Source organism: Drosophila serrata, unplaced genomic scaffold (genome assembly GCF_035046125.1).
Source record: "Drosophila serrata isolate PLE 108 unplaced genomic scaffold, ASM3504612v1 contig_241, whole genome shotgun sequence".
Taxonomy (NCBI): domain Eukaryota; kingdom Metazoa; phylum Arthropoda; class Insecta; order Diptera; family Drosophilidae; genus Drosophila; species Drosophila serrata.
The window spans coordinates 3,563,560-3,590,016 of record NW_028257139.1 but is presented as its reverse complement, the minus strand read 5'-3'; the positions used below and the strand labels follow the sequence as shown (position 1 = coordinate 3,590,016).

Sequence of the window (26,457 nt, the reverse complement as noted above, 5' to 3'; positions counted from 1 at the left end):
TTGTGTAATGCAGTAGTAAATTTTTTAATGGTCTTTATGCCCTGATTCCGGCGCGTTAAATCAAATTCCGGCTTACCCAATCAGGACATCAATTTTTCCCTTTTTGCTTCGTGGCTGACTTGGTGCTGTGTGATTATTTGAGCATTGACTTCAATTGACTGCAGGTCACTAGGGGTCTCCGTTGGTGTCCTGGCAACGCCTTGATTAATAAAGCTACACGGGGACCGTGTCGTCGAATTTGTTTTATTCATAAATTTATAACCAGCGGGGCCGTAACGAATGGCGGCCGTTTGGCAAATGTTTTATTGCGTACATAAATTGCAATTAGTCGCAGCTCCCGTCGGGATAAATGTGTGCACACGCATGTCCTGTGTCGCCAGGGAGTCGCTGCCACTCAAATGACGAACTGCCCTGCCAGCTGGCCGAAGCCATGCCATCCCCGGTTTGGGTTAACAAAACATCAATTGACTTATTAATGTTTGTTGTGCTGCCGGGAAAACCTCGCAAAAAAAGAAATTGTGTGTGGAAGAAGGAAAAACTGCCGCCAAGACGCGGTCGCCTCAATTGGGTTCATGTGGCGCCCTTTGGGACATTCCAGTGGTCCGCTTCTCGCCGCAGTCACGTCTGCATTTAATGTGAAATTATGACTTTAACGGCCATACAAATATATACTAGAAAAAGTTTGGGTATACACCCAAATTGCTTAATTTTTTATATACACTTCAAGGGGTCCCCTTTAATTGCCAGCAAAAGGTCAATGTGCTCTTGGGAAATAAGGGAATATGAAATTACTGAAAACATCACAAACACTGCTCTTATTTTTTACAATTAGAAAAGGACAACCTGAAAGGTATTAATCAGGGTTTAAGCTTCCTCTAAAAAGAATGTTTGTAGAAATTAAGGAAGATATGGGTTTACACCTGCAAAAAAAATTACCCAAATCTATGCAAATATTTAGAAAATATGTATAAAGGTTGAATATTATTTATAATATTACTTTTTCAAGGGTCAGTCAAAAGAGTCAAGTGACATTTGCAGCTCTCAAGTGGCATTGCAGTATCTCGTTCGGTGGAAAATCCCGAAAAAAGTGCTAACCAAAGTCCAGCAAATGTTGAATGCCAATTTGATTGATTGACTTGGCCAATACGTGTGTGTGTGTGTTTGCCTCGCTTCTGTGTAAATAAGTGTGCTTTGGTGAGCGCGCAAAAAACCATGCTACACTTTTTAACTCGTATCCTGGATGTGTGAGCTTGTGTAACTGTGTGTGTGTGTTTGGGCAGTGGCTTCCTTTCATGCTGTAGGCAAACGCAGTGTAAAAACATTTAAGGTTTCAATTAAGTGAAATCCCAAACGACCAAAAAAAAAAAGAAAAATAAATGACCGAAAAAAAAGGCCAGGACTCCGCCGAATGACTAAAGATGCCCGGGAATGAGGCTGAACATTTTCAAGCAATCAATTTGGGCTTTCCAGTCCGAAGAAAGGGAAAAAGCAAATATATATATATACGTTTTTTTTTTTTTTTTGTTGCTGGGAAAACTGGACTTGGCCCAAGTGTTTTGGGCTTTAAGCTGGACCCTCTAGGAGCTTACGTGCAGCATGACAAACGATGGCTGCAGATCCCAGGACCAACCCTTCCATCAAATGTCAGAGTTCGGACTGTAACAGTCACTTGAGTTATATTGAGATTTATTAGAGAGAAAAGTGCCAGCTTCTCCCCCCCCCCATCATTAATTATGATCGACCGGCTGGCAGCGATTTTATTTGTTTTCCCCCCAACGAATTTTGAACGGCTGCAAGCAGACTGCAATTTATGCGCCAGCCGCCTGCATTTCAATTTCACTTGCACAGTTTTTCATGAACTGCTCGAAAAAGTCCGGAAGGCATTTGGCAAAAAATGGCTCTTGGCCATTGGCCAACTCTGTTTTTTTGTGGGTGAACCCTAGACTTGGAGGTGGGTGAGTGACCCTGTTTCCGTCTTTGTTTGCAACTGGCTTAAGAAATCAACATCTTACACTTTCTTTGGCCAAAAGAAGCAGCCTCCCTCTCAGCCAGTTGTTTTGACACTTTTGGGCCAAGCAAAAGTTTCTCCTGCCAGCCAAGGAGGCTTGCTCCCGTAACAAAAAGTCCCGCGAAGCTTACTTGAGTCCTTTTGCCAAAAAACGGAATAGAAATTAAGTTGAATAAATATTGGAAATGGTAAAAAAACGAAGGGGAACTATTATATATATTAAATCAAATTGAGTAGTTAAAAAAATTAATATATTTTGAAATATTTCAGACAACTATTTGGATTCGGAAAAATATTGAATTATATTCTTCTTTAAATGTCAGAAATACTTTTCTGAGTGTACAAAATAGTTCCGTAATTGTAGCCACCTTTTTTTTCTCAGTATCCCAGCCCATTGTGGCATATGATTCGACCATTTCTGTGTGTGTTTTTTGGGCCTGATTAAAGAGCTGCACAACTTTCGGCTGCCATTGGGACGTCCTCCTTCGTTTTTTCGGGGACAAAGTATTCGCTTTTTTTTGGCGTTTTATCTGGTTGTCGATGCTTGTGGCCCTCCAGTTTCGCTTAACCCAGTTGCCAGGCTGTTTTACCAGTTTTATAATCAGCATTCTCGAAATAAGGAAAACTTTGCTATGTAAATTAAATGCCGAAATGCCCGCAACTTTGTCCTGACATTTTCTCGCTGCTTACCCAGAAATACAAAAAATATACATATATATTCACGAAACAAAATAAAATTCGTGTATATATATTTGTACGTACACTTTTTTATTGTCGCCGGCAAAATAAATGTGGTTTAAACATGACAAGTCGCCCTGGGCTGCCAGCTCGTTATCACCAAATATTTTTGCACACGAAATGAGTGAATAAATAAGCCGGGGAAAGCTGGGAAAGTCAGAGGAAAACAAGGCAAATAGCTCCTCAGGAAGTCAGAGGTGGATCGGAGGCACCATGGCCACAATGGTAGCGGTTGGGCCGCCGTTTATGGTCGTCACATTTTTGGCCGCTTGTTTGACAAATAAAACGTGAAATGTCAGCCAGCCGGACCGAAAGCCAAACAAAAAAGAGTAACCAATAAAAGCTTAATTAACTGTTTATGGCCATGGCATGTTAACAGGAACGTGCCGAAATTCGTCCTTAGCCATTAATCTCAAGTGGACAGGGAGCCATCGTCCCCCAGAACACCGCAAACCCAAAATGCCAAGGCTTTAATGCGAAAAAACCTCGATTTTATTGATCCTCATTATGAGCACCTTTTTCATTATTAAGTAACTAAGAGATATATTGAAAATGTATTATATTTAATATTATTTCATACCCCTTTTTAAGTTACAAGTATGTCGACTACTACCTTTCATTTATTCAGGGCTGTCAGCTAATGTATTCGTTCCACTCTAAGCCAGATTCGTACGGGAAACAGATCAAAACACACACACTTGTACACTTGCATATTTATATATTTGTATATATTTTGACTAAAAATCTAGGCATCTCTCGCTGCAACCGAAGATCATGTCAGAGGCAGACAGCATCGTCAGGAGAAAGTTCGAGATCTCAGCAGCAACGCCGAACAACAGTCACATTTCGCTTCGAACCGAGTTGAAAATAGTACTGGAAAAGCAAACGGAGGCTGAAGAGCAGCATGATCTAGGTAAAATTACTGAAAAGCGGCAGGAGAGGGCAACGGAAGTCCAGGAGAGCTTGTCAACATCGCAAAAGACTGAGAACCAGGAGTCTAGCGAAGATCTTGATGAAGACTTGGAGGAATTTCTAACTCCAGAAAGCAGTGGTGATACGTCCTCTGTTCACAAGAAGTTCAGTCAGTCGGAGGAAGCAAGGGACTCTGAAGAAGATCTAAGGCCTCAAGAAGGTTGTGGTGATACGGAGGATTTGAGTGCCAACTCGTCCTTCCTTTCCTGCTCCTCGTATGAGCAACTCCGGCAATCGATTCTCAAGAGAGACCGCCGCACATCCACATTAAACTTTAGAAGCCTGATCGATTTGGACTTCGCGGAGGATCTGGAGACAACCTTCTCCGGTGTACAGCTTAGCTGTGCCTCTTCCACCAGCAGCATTATGAAAGGCAGATCCCTGAGCCTTACGCCCAACAGCAGTGAAAGGGCAATCGATGTTGAAATCAACAAGAGTGTTTGGCCCTATTTCAAACGTTCCGATATCGATAGCGCCCTGTCGGTCTTTAAGCAAGTGGATGAGGAAAAAAATGGTTATATATCGTTATGCGGACTCAAGAGATTCCTCGAACTCCTGGAGATACCACAAACCCACTTGAAGACCAAGAAGATGATGGCCCAGGTGGTGAAGGGCCAGGAGGATCGACTGAACTTTAGCGATGCTCTGCTCATCTACGGATCCTTGAAGCATCGCCTGGTTCCGCTCAAATGGAAGCTGCAGCATTGCGAAAAGGGTCAAATTGTCATTTGCGATGAGGTCGATGTTGCCCAGGTGGGCGTGAGTGGGGCCAAGCTTTTCTTCGAAGCGAAGATTGCTTTGCAAACACCGAGATATTCAAAGGATACTACCAAGGGCAGCCCTGAAGTTCTCAAGAAACCCCAAAGCGAGCCATGATCCGTTGCGTTTAAATTTCACGTTGAATAACTGCTAAATTTCACGTTTATTTGCTGACTGACCTTGGGTCTACCACATAACTTCCCCATAAATCATTTTCCAATAAAAAATAAAAAAAACAAAAAGATTCAGAAACGCGAACTCGACTTAAGTGACCAATCAAAGGTAATTGACGGACGGCAGAAACAATGCTCCACCTCCCATCCTCTGAAACATCACCACTTTTCAATTTTATTTTCTCTTTTGTTATTTTGGGCAGAGGCAGTGCACTTAAGTTGGTGGTTTTTTGGCTAAAATTATTAATATTCTTAGATTGTAAATAAGTTACTCAGCTTCCCTTGGTTGAAATATTCCTTAGAAAATATAGAAGTTGAAAGCTAACTATTTATTTGAACTGTTTAAAGAATTACTATTTCTTCTCAATGCAGAATATTATATCTCTTAGAAAAAACCCGTCATCACTGATTGCTGGCTTTCAGTTCTTAGCCACTTTCCGATTCCTGTTGGCCGGGGCAACGACTCCCCGAGGAGCGAAATGGGCGCCACACACGCCAAGTGGCAAGTTGTGCGACTTTTCCGGAAGTTGCCCGACGGCCTCCAGTCCTTGGAGGACATAGAAATATTTTCGTGCAAATAATTTGCGCGCTTAACTACGCCGGGCATTCGGATACGTATTTGCATGCCCTCTGGGACGCCACCAAACTAAGCCGAGTGCCGATCTTTTGCACAGGATATCAAAAATAAAGTTGGCTAGCCAAAAAAAAAGAGTACGAGGTGGCAGGCCATATAATTATGCTGCCATTACAGCGGCTGGCTGTGTGCTAATATTTATAACTGATTTGGATTTTGGGCCTCGAAACCGAACCGAACACACGCCATATACAAATTAAAACGAAAACGGTGGCCAAAGCGGCGTATACGCAATATCCCAGCGAATTGTGTAATAAAAATCCAACTAAAGTCATGCGAAAATAATGAGCCTGAGCCAGAGGGCGACGCATAACCGAAGCGAGGGGGAAATAGTTTTCAAATTAAAATAAATGCCGCAGCTGAAACAACTTTAATGCGCCCACAACCGAGAAGGGAGGACTCTTTCTCTCTCAGCCAACCAAAATGCCATGAAAGTAAATTCACTAGAAAATTAATTATGAACGACGATGGCGATGGCAGGGCTGATGGTGACGTCGTAAGTGAAACCAATGCAGCGTTTAGCGGAAAACCCAAGGGTCGTGCCGGGGAAAGGCATGACCAGCCATACCTTTTAATGGCATTGCCATCAATTTCGCTCAATTGCGCGCACAATCGCATCTAATCAAGTTGGAACGACCCCCGAAAAAAACTAACTTTAGGCCAAGAGAAGGTTCCAGGGTTTCTAGACAAAAGAAATACCCATTAGTTGGGAAAATTCAGAAGAAATAAGAGGTACCTATTGATGGTAAAATGGAGTATTAATAAGGTATAAATGTATTAATTTCTTATTAAAAGTTTTAATGAAAACGATTATTCGTTTAGCTCTTTATAGCTTTAAGTCTCAAGATTTTACTTGCTAAATAATTGTATAAATGTATTTATTCCTTTATAATTAGTTTTTTTAATTCCAAAGTAAAACCATTTCGTCCTGTCTGTCATACCTTTTGCCAACTCCAGATGCATTTCAGTGAGTAGGGACAACTTTTGGATACCCTTACAAAATGTTTATGGTTATTGCTTTATGACTGCCTCAGCCTGAGTGTGTGTGTGTGTGTGTGTGCGTGTGTGCTTGTAGAGGATGTGAAAAGGGGAAAAGGGTCACGTGTCAGATGTCATTGACATGGTTTGCCTTGCCTTTAAGCGCTCGCAAACAAGCCAACACAAACACACACACACGCAGATGAGAGCGAAGGCATCAGCAGAAGGACGGGCCACGCCGGAAAGTATGCCACGGTTTTTGCCTCATTTGCGCTCAACTTTTTCTGGGTCCCGAGAAAAACCTACAAGACCTTCCTTCACATCCTCCACACTCACTACCAATTGCAATTAGTTGATGTAATAATTTTTGGCAGCTGCGTAGAATACCCAGGATCCTCGAGCGGTGTTTCTCCTTCCTCTATTCATAATTGACAGGAACCGAGATGCAGAGGCCAGTTCTCTGGGGATACCGAGGGCCGGCGGGAAAATGAATAAATAGGCACATGTCAGAGCTGTCAGCATGCCTTAAATTCAATGTCACCCAGGGCACGATGTCTAATCCTGTGTCCAGTAATTCAAGTCCTGTATGCTTTGCATACACTGAAAATAGTATTTGTTAACGAATTTCTCAGAGCTGTCAGCATGCCTTAAATTCAATGTCACCCAGGGCACGATGTCTAATCCTGTGTCCAGTAATTCAAGTCCTGTATGCTTTGCATACACTGAAAATAGTATTTGTTAACGAATTTCTTAAAAAACAAGAGAACTTTCAGACGATCAAAGTTATATATTATTTTAAGTATTCAAGAACTCATGAAATGTTTAGCTTAACTCAGTAATATACATTTTTCTGTGTGCAAAAGCTTTTAAAATAGAAGCGACATGTTATATTTAGTTCCCTCCCCATCTTATACCCTTTTCACTAAGTTTTCTCTTGAAGATCCCTAAAGGACCCAGAACAGAAACCATATCATATTCCCCCATGTGCGTGAGTTGGGAAACTCAGAAAACTTACATTTCTATTTTAGAGCCACAGTTTTGGGTCAACGCCCCGAATCAAGTAACAGCAATAAATTTTATTGGTAAGCCACGTGTCCGGCTAATTAGAAATTGATACATGACAAGTGGGAAATACAACATTTGGTGGCAATTTAATTAGATTTTTAAATGACTTCCTAACCACATGAATAACTCAAATATGAATAGTTATTGCTGAACCTAATGTTACCCGAAGAAAATTGAAGTTGCTGAAATATATGGAAAAATTTAATCCTGGTATCAAAAGGATTCTTATATATATAATTAATATGTTCAAATTCTTATACCACATTACTGTGCAATTTAACTCTTTAACTTTCTAACTGCCAGTTGTGAAATAAAAGTAATTCTTCCAATGGTAAAATTAGAGTTTAAAGTTTCAGTAAATCCAGCAGGTTAGCTATTGGTTACAAACTAACAACTGCTTTGAAATACATTTTTAAAATTGCATTCCAAGCAAGGGAACTAAAGTAATAAAAAAGTTTCAAAGTGAAAACAAAATGAGTTTTTCCTTTTATTATTTAAATAGATTACATGTCAGTTATTAACAAAATAACTAACTAGATAAACGGAAGCTTCATATCAGTCAATTATTTTCTATCTTAACGTCTAAAGTTTATTATAATTGAAATGCCATAACAATCTGTTAAATTTTATGATATTTACAGCGTAAAAACCCAAAACTAAAGATTGCAGCAAATATTGGTAAAAATAGAAGGGAGGGCATTATTTGAAGGAGCACTAAAACCAATCATTGGCATTCCCCAACACACTAGATCCTGCGAAGTTTTCTCTTTCCTCTCCTCTGAACCATCTTACATTTGCCTAGTTTGTGTTTTTCTTAACTTTATGGCAAGAGTATTTTTGTTGGCTCGCAGCTCCCACAAAACTGCAACAAGAAAGCCAGCTTTTCGATTCAATTTCCGTGTTCACAATGCGCTTGTTGCTATTTTGCATAGTCAGGAAGAAGCAGGGATTGTATTTCGGAAAGGGGATTTACACGAGGAGATGTGTGGGATGGAATGGGAGTATTGAAAACATTGGCAGCTTCTGGCGTAGGCGTGACTGGGTTCCTTGTTCTTCGCTGAAAAGTTTCCTTCGCCCCTTTCGTCCTTAGTCCTAAGTAATTCGCTAACATTGCAAGATTTATACACTCGACACCGGCAAAAACTTGAGCTCTAGTTGCATTTCGCTGCGCTGTTGAAATGCAAGAGGGAATTAAGTGGGTTTTGAAGCGATACTTGCTAAACAGAATTATATTTTAAGATTCTAACTATTCTTAATATATTTTTTAAGTGAAATCAATACTAAAAAAGTACACGGATCCTTCCTCAGACTTTCCTCTTTGGTTGGTGCTCCGCAAGAAAACAGAAACTTCCGGCTGCATATCAATAACGAAATATGCCAAAGCTTTTTAAAAGAGGAAAATCTTAGTAATAAAGTTGGGCAAGATTGAAGAGCATCGCTTAGCTGAATTTTATTGCTCTGAAAAGGAAATTTCAACAGCGGTAGATCAGGTTTATCGTGACCAGCAGACAACTTAAATGAAATTAAGTGTAAAATTATCGAAGTAGCCTGCTAGCTTACAAATGTCATGATGGAAAACCAAAAAAAAATCTAGAAAAAGTTAAGGAACAAAGAAAATCTCCAAGCCGCCAATCTATGCAACATTCATTTTTCTTTTGTCATACATAGAAGCCAAACGAGCTTGATGTTGAAAAATTGAAAAAACGAGACCCAACGACTAAAGAAAAAAAATGAAGAAAATAGGGAAATGGTTGGAGGAGCTGAGAAAGTCTTCGCCTGACGCGCTTAACCCTTTGCCCTCGAGTCCTTTTTTGCTCCCATTCCTTGGGATGATACTGAAAGGCATGTTTTATAATGATAATAATTTTGTGCATGATTTATGAATGAACAAGTTTTATGGCCCCGAAACGAGGCGAACCAGGCCAGCGTCTTAGCCGTAAAGCCAGTGCAAACGTTAATTTCCATAGAGTAGCGGGGCCTGACCAGAGGTCCTTCGTCCTTCGTCCCCGAGACTGGCCCACCTTATTGCACTTTAATATTTATTTTGACTTTGAAGCATAGTAAATTTGCATCTTTCAGCGTTCAAATTTCCACGAGACCAGGTGGAGCAGGTGGGAAAAACTGGGTGCGAGCTCAGAATGTGTGCGAGTGTGTGTGTGAGAAAACCCTTTTGAAAATCATTTCGGTGTGAAATTGTGTCCGCACAGGGAGAAAAAGAGTGAGGTGAAAGTAAGAGAGAGAGAGAGTGAGCACGTGAGCTCATTGAAAATGCGCGCTAGTAAAAGTTTCCCCTGCCCGAGAAGCAGTGAAAAGCTGCCTGGAAAAATCGGAGGCCAGGGGGGGGGGGGAAGCATGCAGGAACGAAGGTAATGCTCTGGTACTTGCTTTTGGCCCCGGCTCCAATTCGAGTCCGGCTCTGTTTTTCGCCATTAAATCGAGGTCCCAAAAGTATGCTAGACTTTACCCATTTCTTTCCAGTATTCTCTACACTAGGTAGCCGCAGATTAGAAGGGTATATAGGTTCTACGGTGATGATTGTAATCCATAAATCATATTTAATTAAGTGTGAATAAGGGATCATTTACAAAGCATAATTATGAATTGATTTCGTTTTATAAGAATGGTTTAAAAATGGAAAATTATTACTTGGTATTATTATACTACATCTTAGATAATAATTAAGTCATAGCATTGTATATTCCTTTTCAAAATTCTTGTAGTTTTTTCCTACTAAGAGGTATCTGATAGTCGAATTAATCCATTTTTATACCCTTGCAGGGTATTATAATTTCAGTCAGAAGTTTGCAACGCAGTGAAGGAGGCACCTCCGACCATATAAAGTATATATATTCTTGATCAGGATCAACAGCCGAGTCGATCTAGCCATGTCCGTCTGTCCGTCTGTCCGTCTGTCCGTCTGTCCTTCTGTCCGTCTGTCCGTCTGTCCGTCTGTCCGTCTGTCCGTCTGTCCGTTTGTCCGTTTCTACGCAAACTAGTCTCTCAGTTTTGAAGCTATCTGAATGAAACTTTGTAGTTAGCCTTCTATATACTCTCACTCGTATATATGTCGGAACGGGCCGGATCGGACGACTATATCATATAGCTGCCATAGGAATGATCGGAAAATTTTTACAAAAAAAATTTTAACATTTTCAGTTTTCAATAGAATTGGATCAAATTTGAGATATAGCCATTTTACTATACTCTACAATTTTGTATAAAATTTTATGAAAATCGGACTACTATATCATATAGCTCTCATAGGAACGATCGAGAAATTAATACAATTAAACATTATAACTTTTTCAGTTTTAGACAGATTTTCATCAAATTTGAGGTGTGGCCCTTTTATATTAGTCTTAAATTTTGTGTCAAATTTCATGAAAATCGGACGACTATATCATATAGGTGCCATACAAACGATCGTTTGATGTAGAAGAAAAATGGAAATCTGTGAATGAAAAGCTGCAAATATAATATGTATAGGTGAATGAAATGAAAGCAGGTATTACTTCATTGTTTTTTAACACAAATATATATAATTTATATTGTATGGATTCCTAGTCATAGAATTTCTATCTGCAAGGGTATATAAACTTCGGCGTGCCGAAGTTAGCTTCCTTTCTTGTTAAACTTCCTTTTTTTTCGCGCTACCACAACAGGCCATAAGTTGCGCTCGAGTCTCGCGTTTTATAGCCGCTGGGCCACTGATAATATGAAATTAATGTCCGGCGCCCCTTGCCCACATTTGGGTGAAACCTAGTCCAAATGCTGACCCCAAAACCAGACGGTGCTGTTAGCCCGAATCCGAGTTCGAGTACGAAAGTTACCCAAAAACTGGTCAGGATTATTTACGGGGCATGCAATCGATGACCAGTTGTGCCGCATGTTGCATGCTTGCAATTAGGCGCAGGAAACCCCAACAACAACCATCGAAATTATGAACAGCCAAGAAGGTCAAAGTGTGTCATAAATGGAACTCTGTGCTTCTCTTTGTGTGTGTTTGTTCTTTACAATTTCGGTTTGCTTTTCAGCCGAAATTCGCACGCAAATCATGAAAACCAAATTGTGCACGGGGGGAAGTTCCGAAAAATAATTTCTTGAACAATAATTAAAATTTTAAAATATTTCAAAACTCAAATAAATTAAAGTAATTTAAAGTTTTATAGCACATAAAATCCTATTTTAACAACTATTATCCAGGGGTTTTCTTTCTTTTTAACAACAACTAAACTGTTGTGGAAAAGCTGAGGGGGAAACCTTTTATAGAAACATGAAAATGATGAAAACAACTGATAGGCAAGGGTAACAGAGATGTTCTGTTACTTCGTACTTAGTCATAAATTTTATTCTGTTTCTGATATAACTGAAAGAGAAAACGTTTTTGGTAACACATCAAAACTCCATTTTTTGGTTGCTTATTATCACGAATATGTGTGGGTTACACACTCGCACACACACATCGCACTTGAGGGCGCCATCGTGTGTTTTCAAATAAATTCCCCAAATGTGACAAGGACATTTGCATAGAAATTCTAATACCACGCCACAGAAATACACACACTTACACACACTCAGACGCAAAGGGAAAAAGGAAACCGAGAAGAAGGGTACAAGGATACAAGGATAACCAGGTGGGCTGTGGACACTCGAGTGATGAGTTCTCGGCAAATGTTTGTTGCAGTTTATTTGCGCATGTAATTGAGGTCGTAAGCAACACAAGACACCCAAGCAAATAGCAAAAGGATCGAGGAGCAAGGACTCCAGGAACATCACAAAAACACGGGAAGGGGTAGAGACGACAACACACACAAGATGGCACACACATCTGTGTATGTATGTATTCCCTTGTTGTTGTGCCCCAAAAACAGGGGCACATATCAGCCAGGATACCAATGGGACTCGGAATTCATCGACATGAATTCCCATCAATTGTTGTTTGACATGCAATTAATTCGCTTTACTCTCCACAATGCGAAGTAATTTCAATTTAATATCCAGCAATTGTGGCAAATTTAATTGACTAAAATACATGTTTCGTAACCCTTCGGCATTGCCATCTAGCTTTCAAAACCGCAACTAGGCTATGCAAATTATTCAATTTGAATGCAAATGCTTAGAGGGGTTTTGGTGCAGCTGCATAAAAATAAATCAAATAAAAAATATAAATATATTAAACATATAAGACAGAGTCATCTTATAGTGTGAAATGTATTAAATTATAAAGTGTTACCTTTTATTTGTATCATTAAATATTAATTATAAACTTTGCCTTTGCTTTGAGAGTAGAGTTTTGTTATTGTAATTCACATCCTTTACTAAAGCGAATTTTATTTGTTTTTATAGTTATTAATAGTTTTTGGCAATATTAAAATTCTTAAAAATACAGCGTATCCTTAAACCCAAACATATCATACATATCCTTTTTTTAAACCAATCCCCTATATGCATAAAGTAGCACATTTTTTTCGTAATGAGTTCTTATTGCTTGTCATTTTAATTGAATATTGAATTGAAAATTACATGCAGGGAGTCCTTTTTTATTCGCTTCGCGCTTTTTTGTCGCCATTTAATTAAATAGCGGAAATGAACAATTTAATTAATTTATAGCATATGACAAAAACCATCCGCTGTGCAATTATCACTAAAGCAACAAAAAGGAAATAACCATCAAACTAAGCGAAAGCTTCAAGTTTTGCATTCATTAAATCTATCATTAGTTATGCAAAATCAAGTGGAAATTGATAAAGAGTTGGGAAAATGAAAGAAAAAATGGGAAAAAGACTTTAAGCATTGGGAAAACGAAAATAATAATACACTTTTAGTAATTTAAAACATGTGTGAGATAAGGTTAAATCTTATCCATTGAAAAACGATGATAAATAAGGCTTATAACTTAAAGAAATATTTAACATAAGTTAATTCCATTTGGTGAGTTCTAGAAAATAATATCCATCTATCAGAACACAATTGTACTTCCCCATAAACGGACATACAAAATTTTACTTAAAATCTGTCTGGATATGGGCTTAACTTCCCAGACAGCCGCTAATTGCGACCAACGCTTTATGGCTTACTGGACGCCAGGACGTCTGCTCTTAAATGGCTTAGATAGGGATCACACACTCTCGAAATCGTCGTAGTAGCCGCTAATCACTTGACAACACGCAAGCTTACCGCAATCACTCCTCGAGCATAAACCAATAAAACAGTCACACCAGCCATTTAATATGCATGCACAGGACCTCCCCCAATTGAAATGAAAACAAAAAAAACCGATGGCATGTGTGGGCAATTCATTTATTTTAATGAAAAGTAAATTTCGTATTTTCGAGGGCCCCCGAGCCCAGGAGACAAGCAAACAGACAGGCAGAAATATGTACATATGTATTTTTTCGAATGGAAATGTACTCCTAATTGGGTAAGAGGACATCGCGTGTGTAAGGTCTCATTAAAGTGATTGAGAAATAACGACAGATTTCACAGGTGAACATACATCCATAAGGAGGGAGTGAAGGTAAATGGCTTTAAAAACTATATCCAAACAATACTGGACATAATGTTTACTAAGCCGAGTTATGAGATTTTTAATTAAACTTTTTATGTATACATATATTAATTATAAATTCAGCAAGCAAGGAGTGCATGCAAGCAAATTTCTCTTGACTTATTTTCTTTATTTAGTCACCATTATTTTCTTAAAACAAAGGTAGAATGGCTTTGCCATGCTTTTGAAATTTATAGCTTACTTTTCTCTTGCCACTTGTAGACGCACCTTAAACTCTTGGCTAAAAATGCCATTCCCCTTGGCTGGATTTAATTAAAGCGCAGCTGGATGGCAGGATTATGCCACACTCGCACACACACTCGCCTGCGCCGCACAACAAATGTGTATGTCAGAGCTGGCATTGATTTATTCAACGCGCTCGCGACTAAAGTCGCGCTGAAGTCGCGCGGCAGTCGCCCTGCAACCGCCTGATAATCAAATGTCATTCCTGGCGGCGCCACCCAAACCCGAAATACTCACGACAAGTGCTTAATTTATTTTGCATTAAAGCCTCATTTATCTTTTCTTATCGCCTGTGCAACAACATTGAAGATTTACTCAGCCAGCCGGCAGTACACGCCCCTTTTCGGAAAATAAAAGAGGGAAGAGGCGATGGCGAGTGTAGTGTATTTCTGTACACGCAGAGAAATAATTGTTAAATTCTTAGAAATCAAGGAAAACTAACTTCCTTAAGATTGGAAAATGAATTAATTTTAACTAAATATTGTTAAAGAAAATCAAATTAAATTGAATTGACTAGATCCCATCCACTTTCCTCAGTGTATTTTTGTGCGGCCGCATTTATTTGTTGCGCCACACCCGACACGCCCCTAATTTATGTGCCTTCAGTTGCAAGCAAAGTCTATGGTCAACGCCTTCTTTCCGCAATTTTTTTGTGGGTCCTGCCTGCCTTTGCTGCTTTTTGCGGCAATCGTCTGGACAAGCTGCAAGTTGTTACTCCTTGTTGTTGCCGTGTCAATGTCCTGTGTGTCCTTCCACCCGCCTACATGTGTGTGTGTGCCTCTGTGTGGTTGCGGCCTTTATTAATTGCAACGCCTCAACAAAAATTGTTTGGTTTTCTCGTTTTATGTTTGGCCATACAAAAACAACAACAAAAATTGTTTCCCTTTTCAGCTGACAACTGCAAAAATGGAAATAGGCACCAACTGAGCGGTGGGTAAAAAAATGTACGGACAATGCCTGCGGTTACGGTTTAAATTGTTGCCAATTTTTTTGTGTCTAGGCATTGTCGCTTGGGGCCATTATTGAATTAGGCTTTGTGGTTCAGCCGGCAAAAAAAAACGAGAAAGAAAAACCCCAAGCATCACAAAAGAAAGGGAAATAAAAATGGGGAAAAAGCGAGCATAACTGATTAAACATGGAAGTATGTCGAGAAAAAAACTTCCTGTCAAATTCCATCAAAAGTTTTTGGGATCCCGAAATGCAAATCGAGTTTCTGTTGGGGTTTTCTCCAAATTTCCAAATGAAATATTTCCGACAACTAGTTGAATTTTCGTTCGTATGAACATGGGAAATTTTAGCAGTAGATTAAGCCAAGTGAAGTCGTATTTTCTGTACATTTTGTTAGTAAATAAGGTTATATGGGAAATTTTATCAGTAGATTAAGCCAATTGAAGACATATTTTCTGGTAAGGAAAATTTACTTGGAATTGGAATTAATCATCTATAGAATTTTTTAGAATTTGCAAGTTTAAGATTCAAAGTCGGCTTAGATTTTTATAAGGCTGAAGCAACCTTTAACTCTTAATGACTTCCATTTCATTCCCTTTACCTCATTAAGGTAGAACCTAAAGGTAAAATAATGATGGAAAACTCATCCATATTGTTTCAGCTTTTATGGTTTCGTGTTATGATTTATGACCGAGAGAGTAGAAATCAAAAGGGGAAGAAATCAAAGCACTATTCAAGAAATGTTTACAGTCACAAGTTAATTACATTTGCTACCTGCTTTTGCAATTAATATTTGGCTTCAGAGTCGTTCACCCGATTCGCTAGATTTTCTTTATGGGCCCCGCAAGCACCTGCAAAGCAAAGCACAAAGTTTTCCCCGCTTAGTGGGTCAATGTAATAATTTGCACAACAGCAAAAACCAAACGATAACAACGCCAAACGTGCAAAAAAGCTTGAGTGAAAGTGCAGAGAAAGTGCCGGCAAACAAAAACAGCCATCGAACATCGAACAAGGAAAATCCTTGCTGTTCGTTCCCTTTCTCTCTGGTTTGTAGTTGTTGTTGTTATTCTCTGTTTTAGTGTTTCATCGTTTGCTAAACGGAAATCGATGGCAACTCCGTGTTCGAACGAGTTCTCGCACATTGTGTGGCTTATCGTCGGGGAAAAAGCGTTCCCAGTTATCGTTATGCGAAACGCTTTTCCCGAGGTTTTTCCCCAACAACTTTTTTTTAGATCGGAAGGGAGGGGCAACGATTGAGCGATAGAAGAGGTCTAAGACGAATACTTTGAAGAAATAAGAATGTATGTTGTTTAATGAATTACAACTCTATCAGTTGAGGATTATTTTACTTAAAAGAACATTAATCTGATCATGTTTTTGATTGGAAGAATGAATCAAGAATGCTAAATCAAGTTTAAATTTTAATTAAAACCATTTCGAACTGCGGAAAGCCACTCTGAAATACACAAAGAGTAAACATTTTTACGAAATAGCCGCGAACACCATTTGTGGAATGGCAGCACAAACACTGAAACCGTTTTATGCATTAGCATTTAGCGGCCAACAAACTGCATTTGTGAGCGAAAAAGGAGGAGGAGCAGGTCCGCCTGCCAGTTGCCTTGACCATTGTGGCGGGGTTTGTTCTCCGGGGGCCATATAACCGGATGCCTTTGGAAGCCATAACACGCATAATTACATGCCAAGCAACAGTTTAGATGCCAGCCATTAAAAATTAACTGCCAGGCAGCGCAGTAAAAGGCAAAACTCGGACGGTAGCGAAACATAAATGAAAACTAATTTTGAGTTTTTTCTCCTTTTCCTTCTTTTTTCCAATCTGGGTTAAAAGGGTCGAGGAGTCGCTCCGCCCAGACCATCCGATTGCCCTGATGTTGCAGCTGGCACTCGCCATTTTTAATCAGAAGGCAAAAACCCTTTGAGCCCCCGAGAGCAGCCAAAGGATCCAATGAGGAGCAGCCATTCAGCAGGACTCTTCTCTGTATATATCACTCTGTGTTTGTGTGTCGGTAATTGTAAACTGCTGGCTGATGTTTTTACAAATCATTTGCAATTCATTTGCCAGGCACTTATAAAACGTTTAAAAGCGAGTTTTTAATTACGCCCAGCTTGCAGATGATACTGTATCCTTTTGCACGAGTAGTGTCTGCGGCGTTAGTATCTGTAACTGAGTCAACGAGTTGGTGGCTTAGCTACACCGAAAAAAATGGTCAATTAAATGAAATAGAAAATAATAATTTATTAAGGAAGATCAACAATTAAAATCTAGTTTTAAAATCCTTTAACTTTAAGTGTATTATAATAATCAGAAGCTGCAAAGCAACGAAGGAGTCATTTCCCTATAAATTATATATTTTCTTGATATGCGTCGAAAGCCGAATCAATCTAGCCATATTAGGCAGAAACAAAATTGGTTAACATCTTAAAAATGATCAAGAATTAGAAAGAAATATCACATTTTTTAATAAGCAAATAATTATCTCTTTTTTGTCTTTATTTCTAATCGATTTTCATGATCCTGAAACAAATTTCAAGAGTATAAATACTTCAGCTTGCCAAACTAAGCTTCCAATCTTGATTTACATATATTTTATGCACACAAATTTTGGAACTAAAATAAACTCAAGTGTATGCACTTCTAGGTACGAGCTCTTCGGCAAGCTTGGAGTATTTGTTTCCTTTTAACTAAATCAGCCGTATTCAAGCCCCTTGTGCTCCAGTGCTCGACTGCCCCAGCGCATCCTTTGCTATCCCTGGAAATCCTGAAAGTCCTGCCTGTCTGCCTGTTCCACCCCCCCCACTTTTAACCACCTGAGCTCTCTCTGGCTTTCTCCATCTGGAGTATGCATCCCCAGTTGCATCCCGATGATGATGGCAAATGTCTGGCCCCGCCATCAATGGGGGCAACTGGGGAACTTGGCCGGGACACTCGGCAAACGGATACTGCCTACAGGCTGCATTTAGATGAGCCGATGGATTTGTGCTGATTGTGGGTGGGGATGGAAACTGAGCGCCAGGCCATTGCTCCGAGTGAGTGGAAAGTCCCTTAAAGCGCTGGGAATCCCACTCAACAGACATCCACCTTTGGCCACTTGGCAGTGGCTCAAACAGTCGTCCCTTTGGCCATCTTGCGTCTCGGCAATCAGCGGCCATTGTGAAGGGAAATGGGCGGGGAGGGGTGGGTAATCATGGAGAAGAAAGTTGAAAGTCTGAGCCAGCCTGTAAGTACCTCGGTGCATTGGCCAAGTCCAGCATCGATGGCTGCTCCCAGTACTGCTTCCGTTTTCCTATTCCGCACCAGCGATTTTCCAACTGGCGGCTGCCACTCAATTTCTACTGCTGCCAACGGCATGCATGATGCAAGGCACTTGGCGAAAATTCTAACAAAGGTAATACAAACCAAAAATCCTATAAAAATCAAACAAGAAACTATAGAAATATATTCAAAATATTCTGTTGATTATAATTTCGATAAACTAACAAAGTTTTTCAAATTAAATACACTACAATCTATACAATTTATTTACCGTGTGGCCTGAGCAAAACAAGAGTAAAAAAAGTAGTACAACTATAAGGCTCGCTCGGTAGTGTTTGCTTACTTCCTCCGCTTTCCGAGGCAGTTTGCTATTTATCCTGCCAGTTGTGGGCTGCAGATCTAAGGCCCAATCCAGAGCCAGAACCAGAGCCGGAGCCGGGTAGCCACTGTGTTTGTTTGCTTTTTAAAGTTGCAATCATTCTACACATTACACCATGGCAAACATGACCCATTTCGCTGGCAGTCCTCGTCGCCCAAGCTATTGACTTAAAAAATTCATTTCGCTAGATTCTTCTTTTTTTTCATTAATTGCAAAATAGGCAGGAGCGGAAACCATTCCTGGTCCCTTTCAATATTTCATGGCTTTACTACGGAGGATTTGCTGCTGCTAGTTGGAATACCAATCGGAGAGGCCATTCCCCTGCTTTGAGGACTAGAAAAGGCAGTGTTTCGGTTCTTAAATAATAGATATATTCCAGGCAAGTGCAGATGATAGCAACGACAATCACGTCTTCAGTTGGCATTGTTTGTGTTTTGGGTATTACCCTTGATAGATATTTTTAGAGGGGGTATATTGGTGAGTTAAGTAAGTAATATATAAGTAAGTATATATATAAGTAAGTAAATAAATCTTACTACCTAAAGTAGCAATTACAAACAGGAGTATTTATAGAAGTTGAAGTTATTGAAAAGCAACACTTCACACAGTTTATTAAATTAGAAATCTATAAAAAATTCAACACCCAATTGTTTTCAAAGAATTAAAAGCTCAGTTGTTTCTCTTCCTAGGGTACCATCCAAGTCGTATCTTTCCCCTTCTTGTATGTGAAAATTCCTCTTTCGTGCCTTTCGCATTGTTGCCATTATTTTGGACGTCATTCTTTGAGCTTTTTGCCTGCATTTCCGTTTGCTGCAGTTTTGTTGTTTTTTTGTTGCCTTCTCCTCAGCATATTTGCCTTCGGTGGCTGTGTAAATTTATATATATGACCAGGCTCGAGATTCCTAAGACGCCTCCGCTGAGGCATTTCCCTTTTGGCGTCACACTTCCTCCTGCGCGGCCGTCGCCATGCGTCAACAATGAATTTTATGGCTGGCCTTGTGCGTGAGCTCGTACGGATTTTCCCCATTTTCCTGCTTTTTTCTCTCTCTCTCTCTTTTTTTGCAACACGCTCTTCCGTTTCTGGCCGTTCGTGTTCTCCCATTTTTATGTAGATTTAAGTTAGTGCCGAGCACTTGAAATTGATTGGACAACTATGGGCTTCAAAAAATTAGAGCGCAACGCTCACATAAAACTCAACTTCAGTTTCCCAGCGAGGGGGTGTGTGTGTGTGTGTGTGTGTGTGTGTGTGAGCGGGCCAAATGCAAACATAAAAGTCTAAAACGGAAATGGGAAATGGCCGCAGTGGCAACAAGAAGAAAAAGAAGTGCCTCCCTAAGTGAGTTGTTACAATATGAACAGTTTGTGGCCAATTTGTGCTGGGCAACAATTGTTTGCAAAAGGTTTTTTTTTTAATTTTAAACAAGCAAATACCAAATAGGAAAATAGTATTGAAATCGATAACTATCATTTGTTTTGCAATTAGGTGCTGTAATTTTAATAATAAACAAAGTACAGAGCCTTTGTATTTGTGCAAGAAATGAACATGTCCTAAAAACCTATAAATTCTGTCACATATGTGATGAGTTGTCTATACAAACATTGATCCTTTGAGCTGTATTAATAAAGGTAAACATGAAAAATAATCGAATACTTGTAATAAAATAATTATTTTTATGTTTTAAAAACATTGACAATATCTTTATATGCTTACTATTTATAATGAAACCTATTAATTCTTATCTTACTTTTATCAACTATCAGGCTATTTAATTCGTCTGAACGGGGCTAAAATTGACAAGTAACACTTAAATCGTAATTATTCTCTACGCAGACAGAGCACTTTGATTTCCCAGGTAACCCGAGCGAGAGTCCTTTGGCCTTTCGCCCAAAAAATTAAACAGAAATAAAGAAAGAACCCCGGCTAATGGCATGCTGGCAGCAAATCTGCATCCGAAGTGGGTTAATAAACCACAAAATACCAGCCGACGAGAAAATCCGACTGAAATTCCGGGGATATAAACAGCAAAAAGAGGGGCTGGGCAAAAACTCCTCCTCCTCCGGATGGCAATCATGGCAATACGATAATGGAAATTGAAATAATTTGCCCGCTTTTTGAGCAGGCCCCAAAAGAATGTCAGGCTGGGCTGTGTAAAATTCCCGTTGGCCTGCCGCATAAATCACAAATGTGCGGCCAAACTTGACAGAGTCAGTGGATGGCGGCGGGGCATCGTCTGAGGACTGGCAAACTTTAACATACAACAGCCACGCAAGCTGAAAAGTATGCTACACGAAGCTAGTAAATATGGCGAACATACTCCAGGCTACCCACACACACACACACGTACACACTTGCATGGAAATGCGGCGCATATAATAATAACTTCATGGCTGCCGCTCACAACAAACAACGAAGAATATTGTTGCCTACTTGCAGGCGCAGCGCGGAAAGGCAGAAAAAGTTTTCTAGCCGCCGTCCTTTGGAGCGCACGCAAAAGTTTTGCACTGCAAAAAAAGGACTTGTGAGTTTTATTAAAACACTTAAAAAAAAACACAGCATATTAAAAAATATATATATTTTAAGTATTTGTTAAAATTTTATTAAGATTTCTAATTGTTATTTTTATAAAGTTTCAAAGAGTTGAAAGCACATTATATTGCATATAATGTGGTATCAAATATATCGTTTAATACAATTTTAATAATTTTGTTCTAAATAAATATCATTTAAAATATTAATGATAATTTTAATAGGTCCCTTAAAAGTATTTTTCCATATTTTTAGGCATGCTTTAATATAAGCGTTTGCGAAAAATAACTTTTTATTACTTAGTTTATTGTTTTCTTTAATTTTTTTAGGCTGTTATCTAAATTAAACTAGCTATACCTAAAACTGTAAATATTTATCATAGATATAAGAAATTTAATCTGCATTCTTCCTCATCTTAAAATGAATTTTTAACAAATTCCAATAACCATTATTGTTACCCTAAATGCCTTCCCTTATTAGCTCAGTGTACCCTTCGCTTAGCTCCTTCTGCCTCGCAGATTTTTTTATGGCCCAACAAAGGAGCTAATGTTAAATTTACTGAAAACGTTTGTTTCAAGTGCTTTATTATTATTTTCTCCTCGATTTTCCTCATTTTCCCCCCTCCTCACCTTTGCTTTTTTTTTTTTTGCATTATGCAAAATGTAGACGAAAGGGAGGGGGAAAAGGCCACAAATGGAGGCCTGGGGGAAAGGCAGAATCAACCGCCAAGAGTATGCCTTTCAATGCATGTTCAACCGATGGTGTAGCCTTTAAGACCGAAACGATTATGCGACAAATGCAAGGTAAATGAGTCCAGGACATTGAGGGAGCTGAAAGCGGGGGGGGAATACACAGAGGTAGCTATAAAACGGAGTATTAAGAGCCTCTCGAGGGGTAACGTTAAGGAGGTGAGAGTGGCCAGACAGGTGGGGAGGCACAAAGCATTGTAAATCATCTTGGGGAATGGCAGAGAGGGAGAGGCACCATTGAATTCCAAAGAGGAAACACGAGGGGAAAAATGTCCAAGCTGGACATGCTGCATACTGTTTATTTTTCATCTAACACAGGGGGTTGTGGTCAGGGGGGGTTGAGGCAGGTGGGTGGGCAGTGGCAGTGGGCGAACACCTGCAATGTGCCAGCGTCATGTTCACCTTTCAACCGCAACGGACACTTGTGCATACACAAAACGAAGAAGGCAGCTAGAAAGGAGATCCACCAGTTTTGGTTCTCGCTGTGGTCCTGCCAGGCAGAGTCTGGAGCATAAAAAACATTTTGAATGCATAGACATGCAAGCAGCCAAAGGAACACAGAGAAAAAGTATCCATTTATTAGGAAAAACTATATTAAGAAGGTTTATTAACAATATTAAAAACCTTTCTTCCAAAGAAAGAATATCTTAAAATATATTTGATAAATAAAACCCATTCATTTCCCATTTAAAATACTCCTTTAACATTTTCCCCCCGTGTACTAAGAGTCTGCCTCGAAGAAACTTAGCAATCTATGGAATGCCAGGCCACAGGGGCCAACACCCACAACAGAGAATAGAAAAAATGGGCAGAGGGTCCTGGAGCAGGACAATTACGCAGACAGAAAGCTTCGCATATAAATGACCAGCATGCACAGGAGACAACAGGGGACGGGAAAAGAGAAAGGAAAATGTGAGGAAATTCGCCCCATTGGGCAGGCATTTAATTTGTATTTTATGCGATTTATGTATACTTTAGTTGGCATTCATTTTGCATTTTTATTAGAGCGCATAAAAAAAAACAGAGACGATGACGATGACGATGACGTTCACAGGGTGCAACAAATGTTGCAATCAAGTTGCACAAAAGGTCGCCCACACCCACACCCGCAAAATGTTTGTCATTTATGGTTTTTCTCTTTTATTTTAGAATACCGGGAAAACTATTTCTGGCAGCACACAACTGGGGTCATTAAATGTAAGCTCAAACATTTTGCGGCTAGTTAAGCACTAACTGAAAATTCAAAGGACAAACTGGGACTACAGAAAGACATTTTAATCACTTTAATTGAAGGTTTCAAATGGAAAAGGATTCACTGGAAGATGGAAAAATACAAATAAAAAATCATAGAAAAGTTCTGTGATGATTATACCCTTGCAGGGTTTACATTTTTAATTAGATCATAATGCAAAGAGTAATATTTCGGCTATCCAATGATAACTAATTGTCTCTTTTTTGACAATTATTTAAACATTGTTTAAATACTAAACTAAATACGGTTTTTCTAAGGTAAGGTAAGCTAAAACTGTTTAATTTAAAACCTTCTTTAACGCCAAAGAAAGCCAACATAAATCAATACCGAGTTAAGAACTCTTTAACAGAATGCCTTTCAAAGACAGTCAGGTGAAATCTTCTGTTTTCTCAATGACCAATTACGTTCCAAAGCTCTTCTTGACCATCTTCCATCCTCTTATAACTTTTGCTGCGAATTCTCCATAATCACGATAAATTTTGCCTCACAATTTTTTAAGTGGCCCGAAGGAGGCAGAAGGAGTGAGCGGTGGCAGCATTGATCAGCTGCTGCTCGCCAAAAGAATCCAAGACTTTGCAGCTATCAGTTTTCCGTTTTTTCCCCCACTTGGGGCCAGAGGCACTCATAGTTTACGAGAACCGCCAAACCGAACCCGACCTCTCCCCCATTTTCCGCAGCCATTTTCCATTTTGCCTGACTGAAAGGCCATTAGCAGGCGGGCAGACGTTTTGTATTTAAGTGGAGCAGCAACGCGCAAACGGCGAAAGGCCAAACCGAAGAGGGGTTGTGCTACAAAAAAAAACAAAAAATAAAAATAAATTGTTAACAAAAAAAAAAAAAAATTTGGCAAAAGGAAATATAAACAAGCTGGCCCAGGACATTGAATGTCCTCTGCAGAATACAGTTATTAAAATTTTTACCACGACGAAGGGAGCACCCAAGTGCTGATGATGATGGCATTCGTCAGCCTGGCTTATTGATAGGCACAACATTCTGGCTTAAAAACCCTCGACGATCTGACAAGCAATTGCCTCCCAATTGGCCCAGATGGCCCCCTTTCCTTGACCTTTTTAGGCTGACTTAAATCCACTTTACGCTCTTGGCCAGACATTAATTGGTGGCAACAGCCCAGGCCCAGGTCCCAATCCCTCCCGGAAAACTGCTGCTCAAATATTATTTGTTTAGGCAAGCAATTAAAAGTGGATGGCCACAATATGAGTTCCTGAAGAGCCCAACGGCAATGATTGTTAAAATGTTGGCAAATTGGATTTCTGCCAGCCAACGGCGGGAGAGCAATTCAGTGGAGCTGCGACCAGGTCAGTTGGTCACTTGGTGGCGCTTTCCCCTGCTTTTCCCCTGCTTTTCCCCCGCTTTTCCCCGGGCTGCCCCGATAATGGTTCTCTCGTCCGGCAAAATAGGCGTAAAATGAAACTTTTAAGTACTTTATGGCCAACACTATAAAAAAAAAGAAACGAACAACAACAGCCAACCAAACACATCTGCCATGTGGCGTTGCTACCAACTTTTGCCGCCCACGCCTGAAACTAAAAACAAAAATTCAGGACGAAGAGGCAGAAGGACGAACAGCAGCAGCTGAGATATATACGTTGTGGCCATGGCAAACTTTCCCTAAAAACAGAAACGATGAAGCAACTTTTGGTCATATTCTAAATATCACACCGGTTGTAAAATGATTATAAAACATAATGTTAAAGCTGGTCTAGCCAGAGTTCGAGCTCAAGTAACTAAGGAAAAGCTGTTTTGCAGAGTCTTGTGTAGATTATCATACGCATCAGTACGATGAGGAGGTTGAAGAATTCATAAAGAATACCTATTAATTGTTAAAGATCATAGGTTCAATTAATTAATTGGAAGTACTATATAACAATAAGCAAATCTGGAAGGCTTGCAGATTTTAGCAAACTGTAAGTCTCATAATTCCAGGAACCTCCCTCGCTCAGTTCACTTAATGTGGGTCCAGCCATGCAAGTATAAAGTTATTCCCAGAAAAAAAAGGACGGCAGAAAAAAACTATAAAATTTCGATAAAATTTCATTATCATTTCCGGAAAGGACCGCCCGTTGGCAACTCTGGTATTTAGTGGTCCGAAAGTATGCTACATTTTCCTGGGAGCACACACCACCCACGCATGAATGTGTATGGTGTTGGTGTTGGTGTGAAAAACACCACTGACATTTCATGCACGTGCGTGCGAAAAGGTGGCAGGTTTTGTGGGGCAAAAATGCTTTGCATAGTTCTAGGCGCGTGCCGAGATCAAAGACAGTCTCCGCTGACGATAAAATGACAGAGCAATAACGTAGGACAACGGCAGTGGCAGCAAACAAAACAAAAACGCGTGACACAGGCCGTCAGACCGTTGACAATTGAAGGTTTTGCTTGGCACTCGCATTTCATCGCAAAAAGGGTCCACGGGGCGTATGCGCAATGGGAGAACAGTGCGAAAAACAGTCGAAGCATTCGATTGACAAGGGGCCAAAGGTCAGGCATCAAAAGCAATAAAAATCGCCCACGAACAGCAGCGACAGTCATAAAGTAAATTCTAGGCATAATAATAAAGATTTTTTTCATAAATTGGCAACGAAATTATAGAAAAGTTCAAGTATAAATAGTATATAAGTGTTAATAAGGCCTCAGGGAAATAAAGTAAAATTCAACTAATTTATTCTTTAAAAAAAACTATAAATATTTTTCATGTCTTCTTTTTTCATTCAAAATACAATTGCATCCCAATATCAGAAATCCGAAAATCCTGTTTATGGTCCACTGCCATAAAACTAATTCCCTTTATCGATTTGCAATGCAAAACATTTATAAACCGTTTCAACAGTTTCACCAAATTGGCCCGGCAAAGAGTATTTAAACTTTTGTTGTCCCCCTGGAACAAAATCTGGGAATATACATATGTATACGTTTGGATTGAAATGTATTTCAAAATGGCAATTTACGCACTGTTAGGGACAGTTCAAAAAAAGATTCAGCTGCAGGCCAGGCCGCCCAACGAGTTCCTTTCTCAGTTGAAAATATTTGTGAAGGCCAGAGGGATGGTGGAGATGTGGGAAAAGGATATAGGAAGGATGTGGGAGAGTGGACCCAACCCCTGGGCACATTGATGCGCATATATATCTCTTACTGATTGCCGATTTGATTACGTCAGTGGTCCGAGCCCAAGACCGAGTCCCTTGGCACATTGAAG

At 39.7% G+C, this 26,457-nt stretch overlaps 1 protein-coding gene across 1 annotated transcript; it reads left to right on the top strand.

Annotated features, from left to right (window-relative positions):
- Nucleotides 1-3,344: 3,344 nt before the first annotated feature.
- Nucleotides 3,345-4,729, top strand: LOC110188544 (uncharacterized). Its single transcript, XM_020958301.2, has one exon. The coding sequence runs from the start codon at nt 3,521-3,523 to the stop codon at nt 4,592-4,594; it is 1,074 nt and encodes a 357-aa protein (XP_020813960.2). The 5' UTR covers nt 3,345-3,520; the 3' UTR covers nt 4,595-4,729.
- Nucleotides 4,730-26,457: the final 21,728 nt, after the last annotated feature.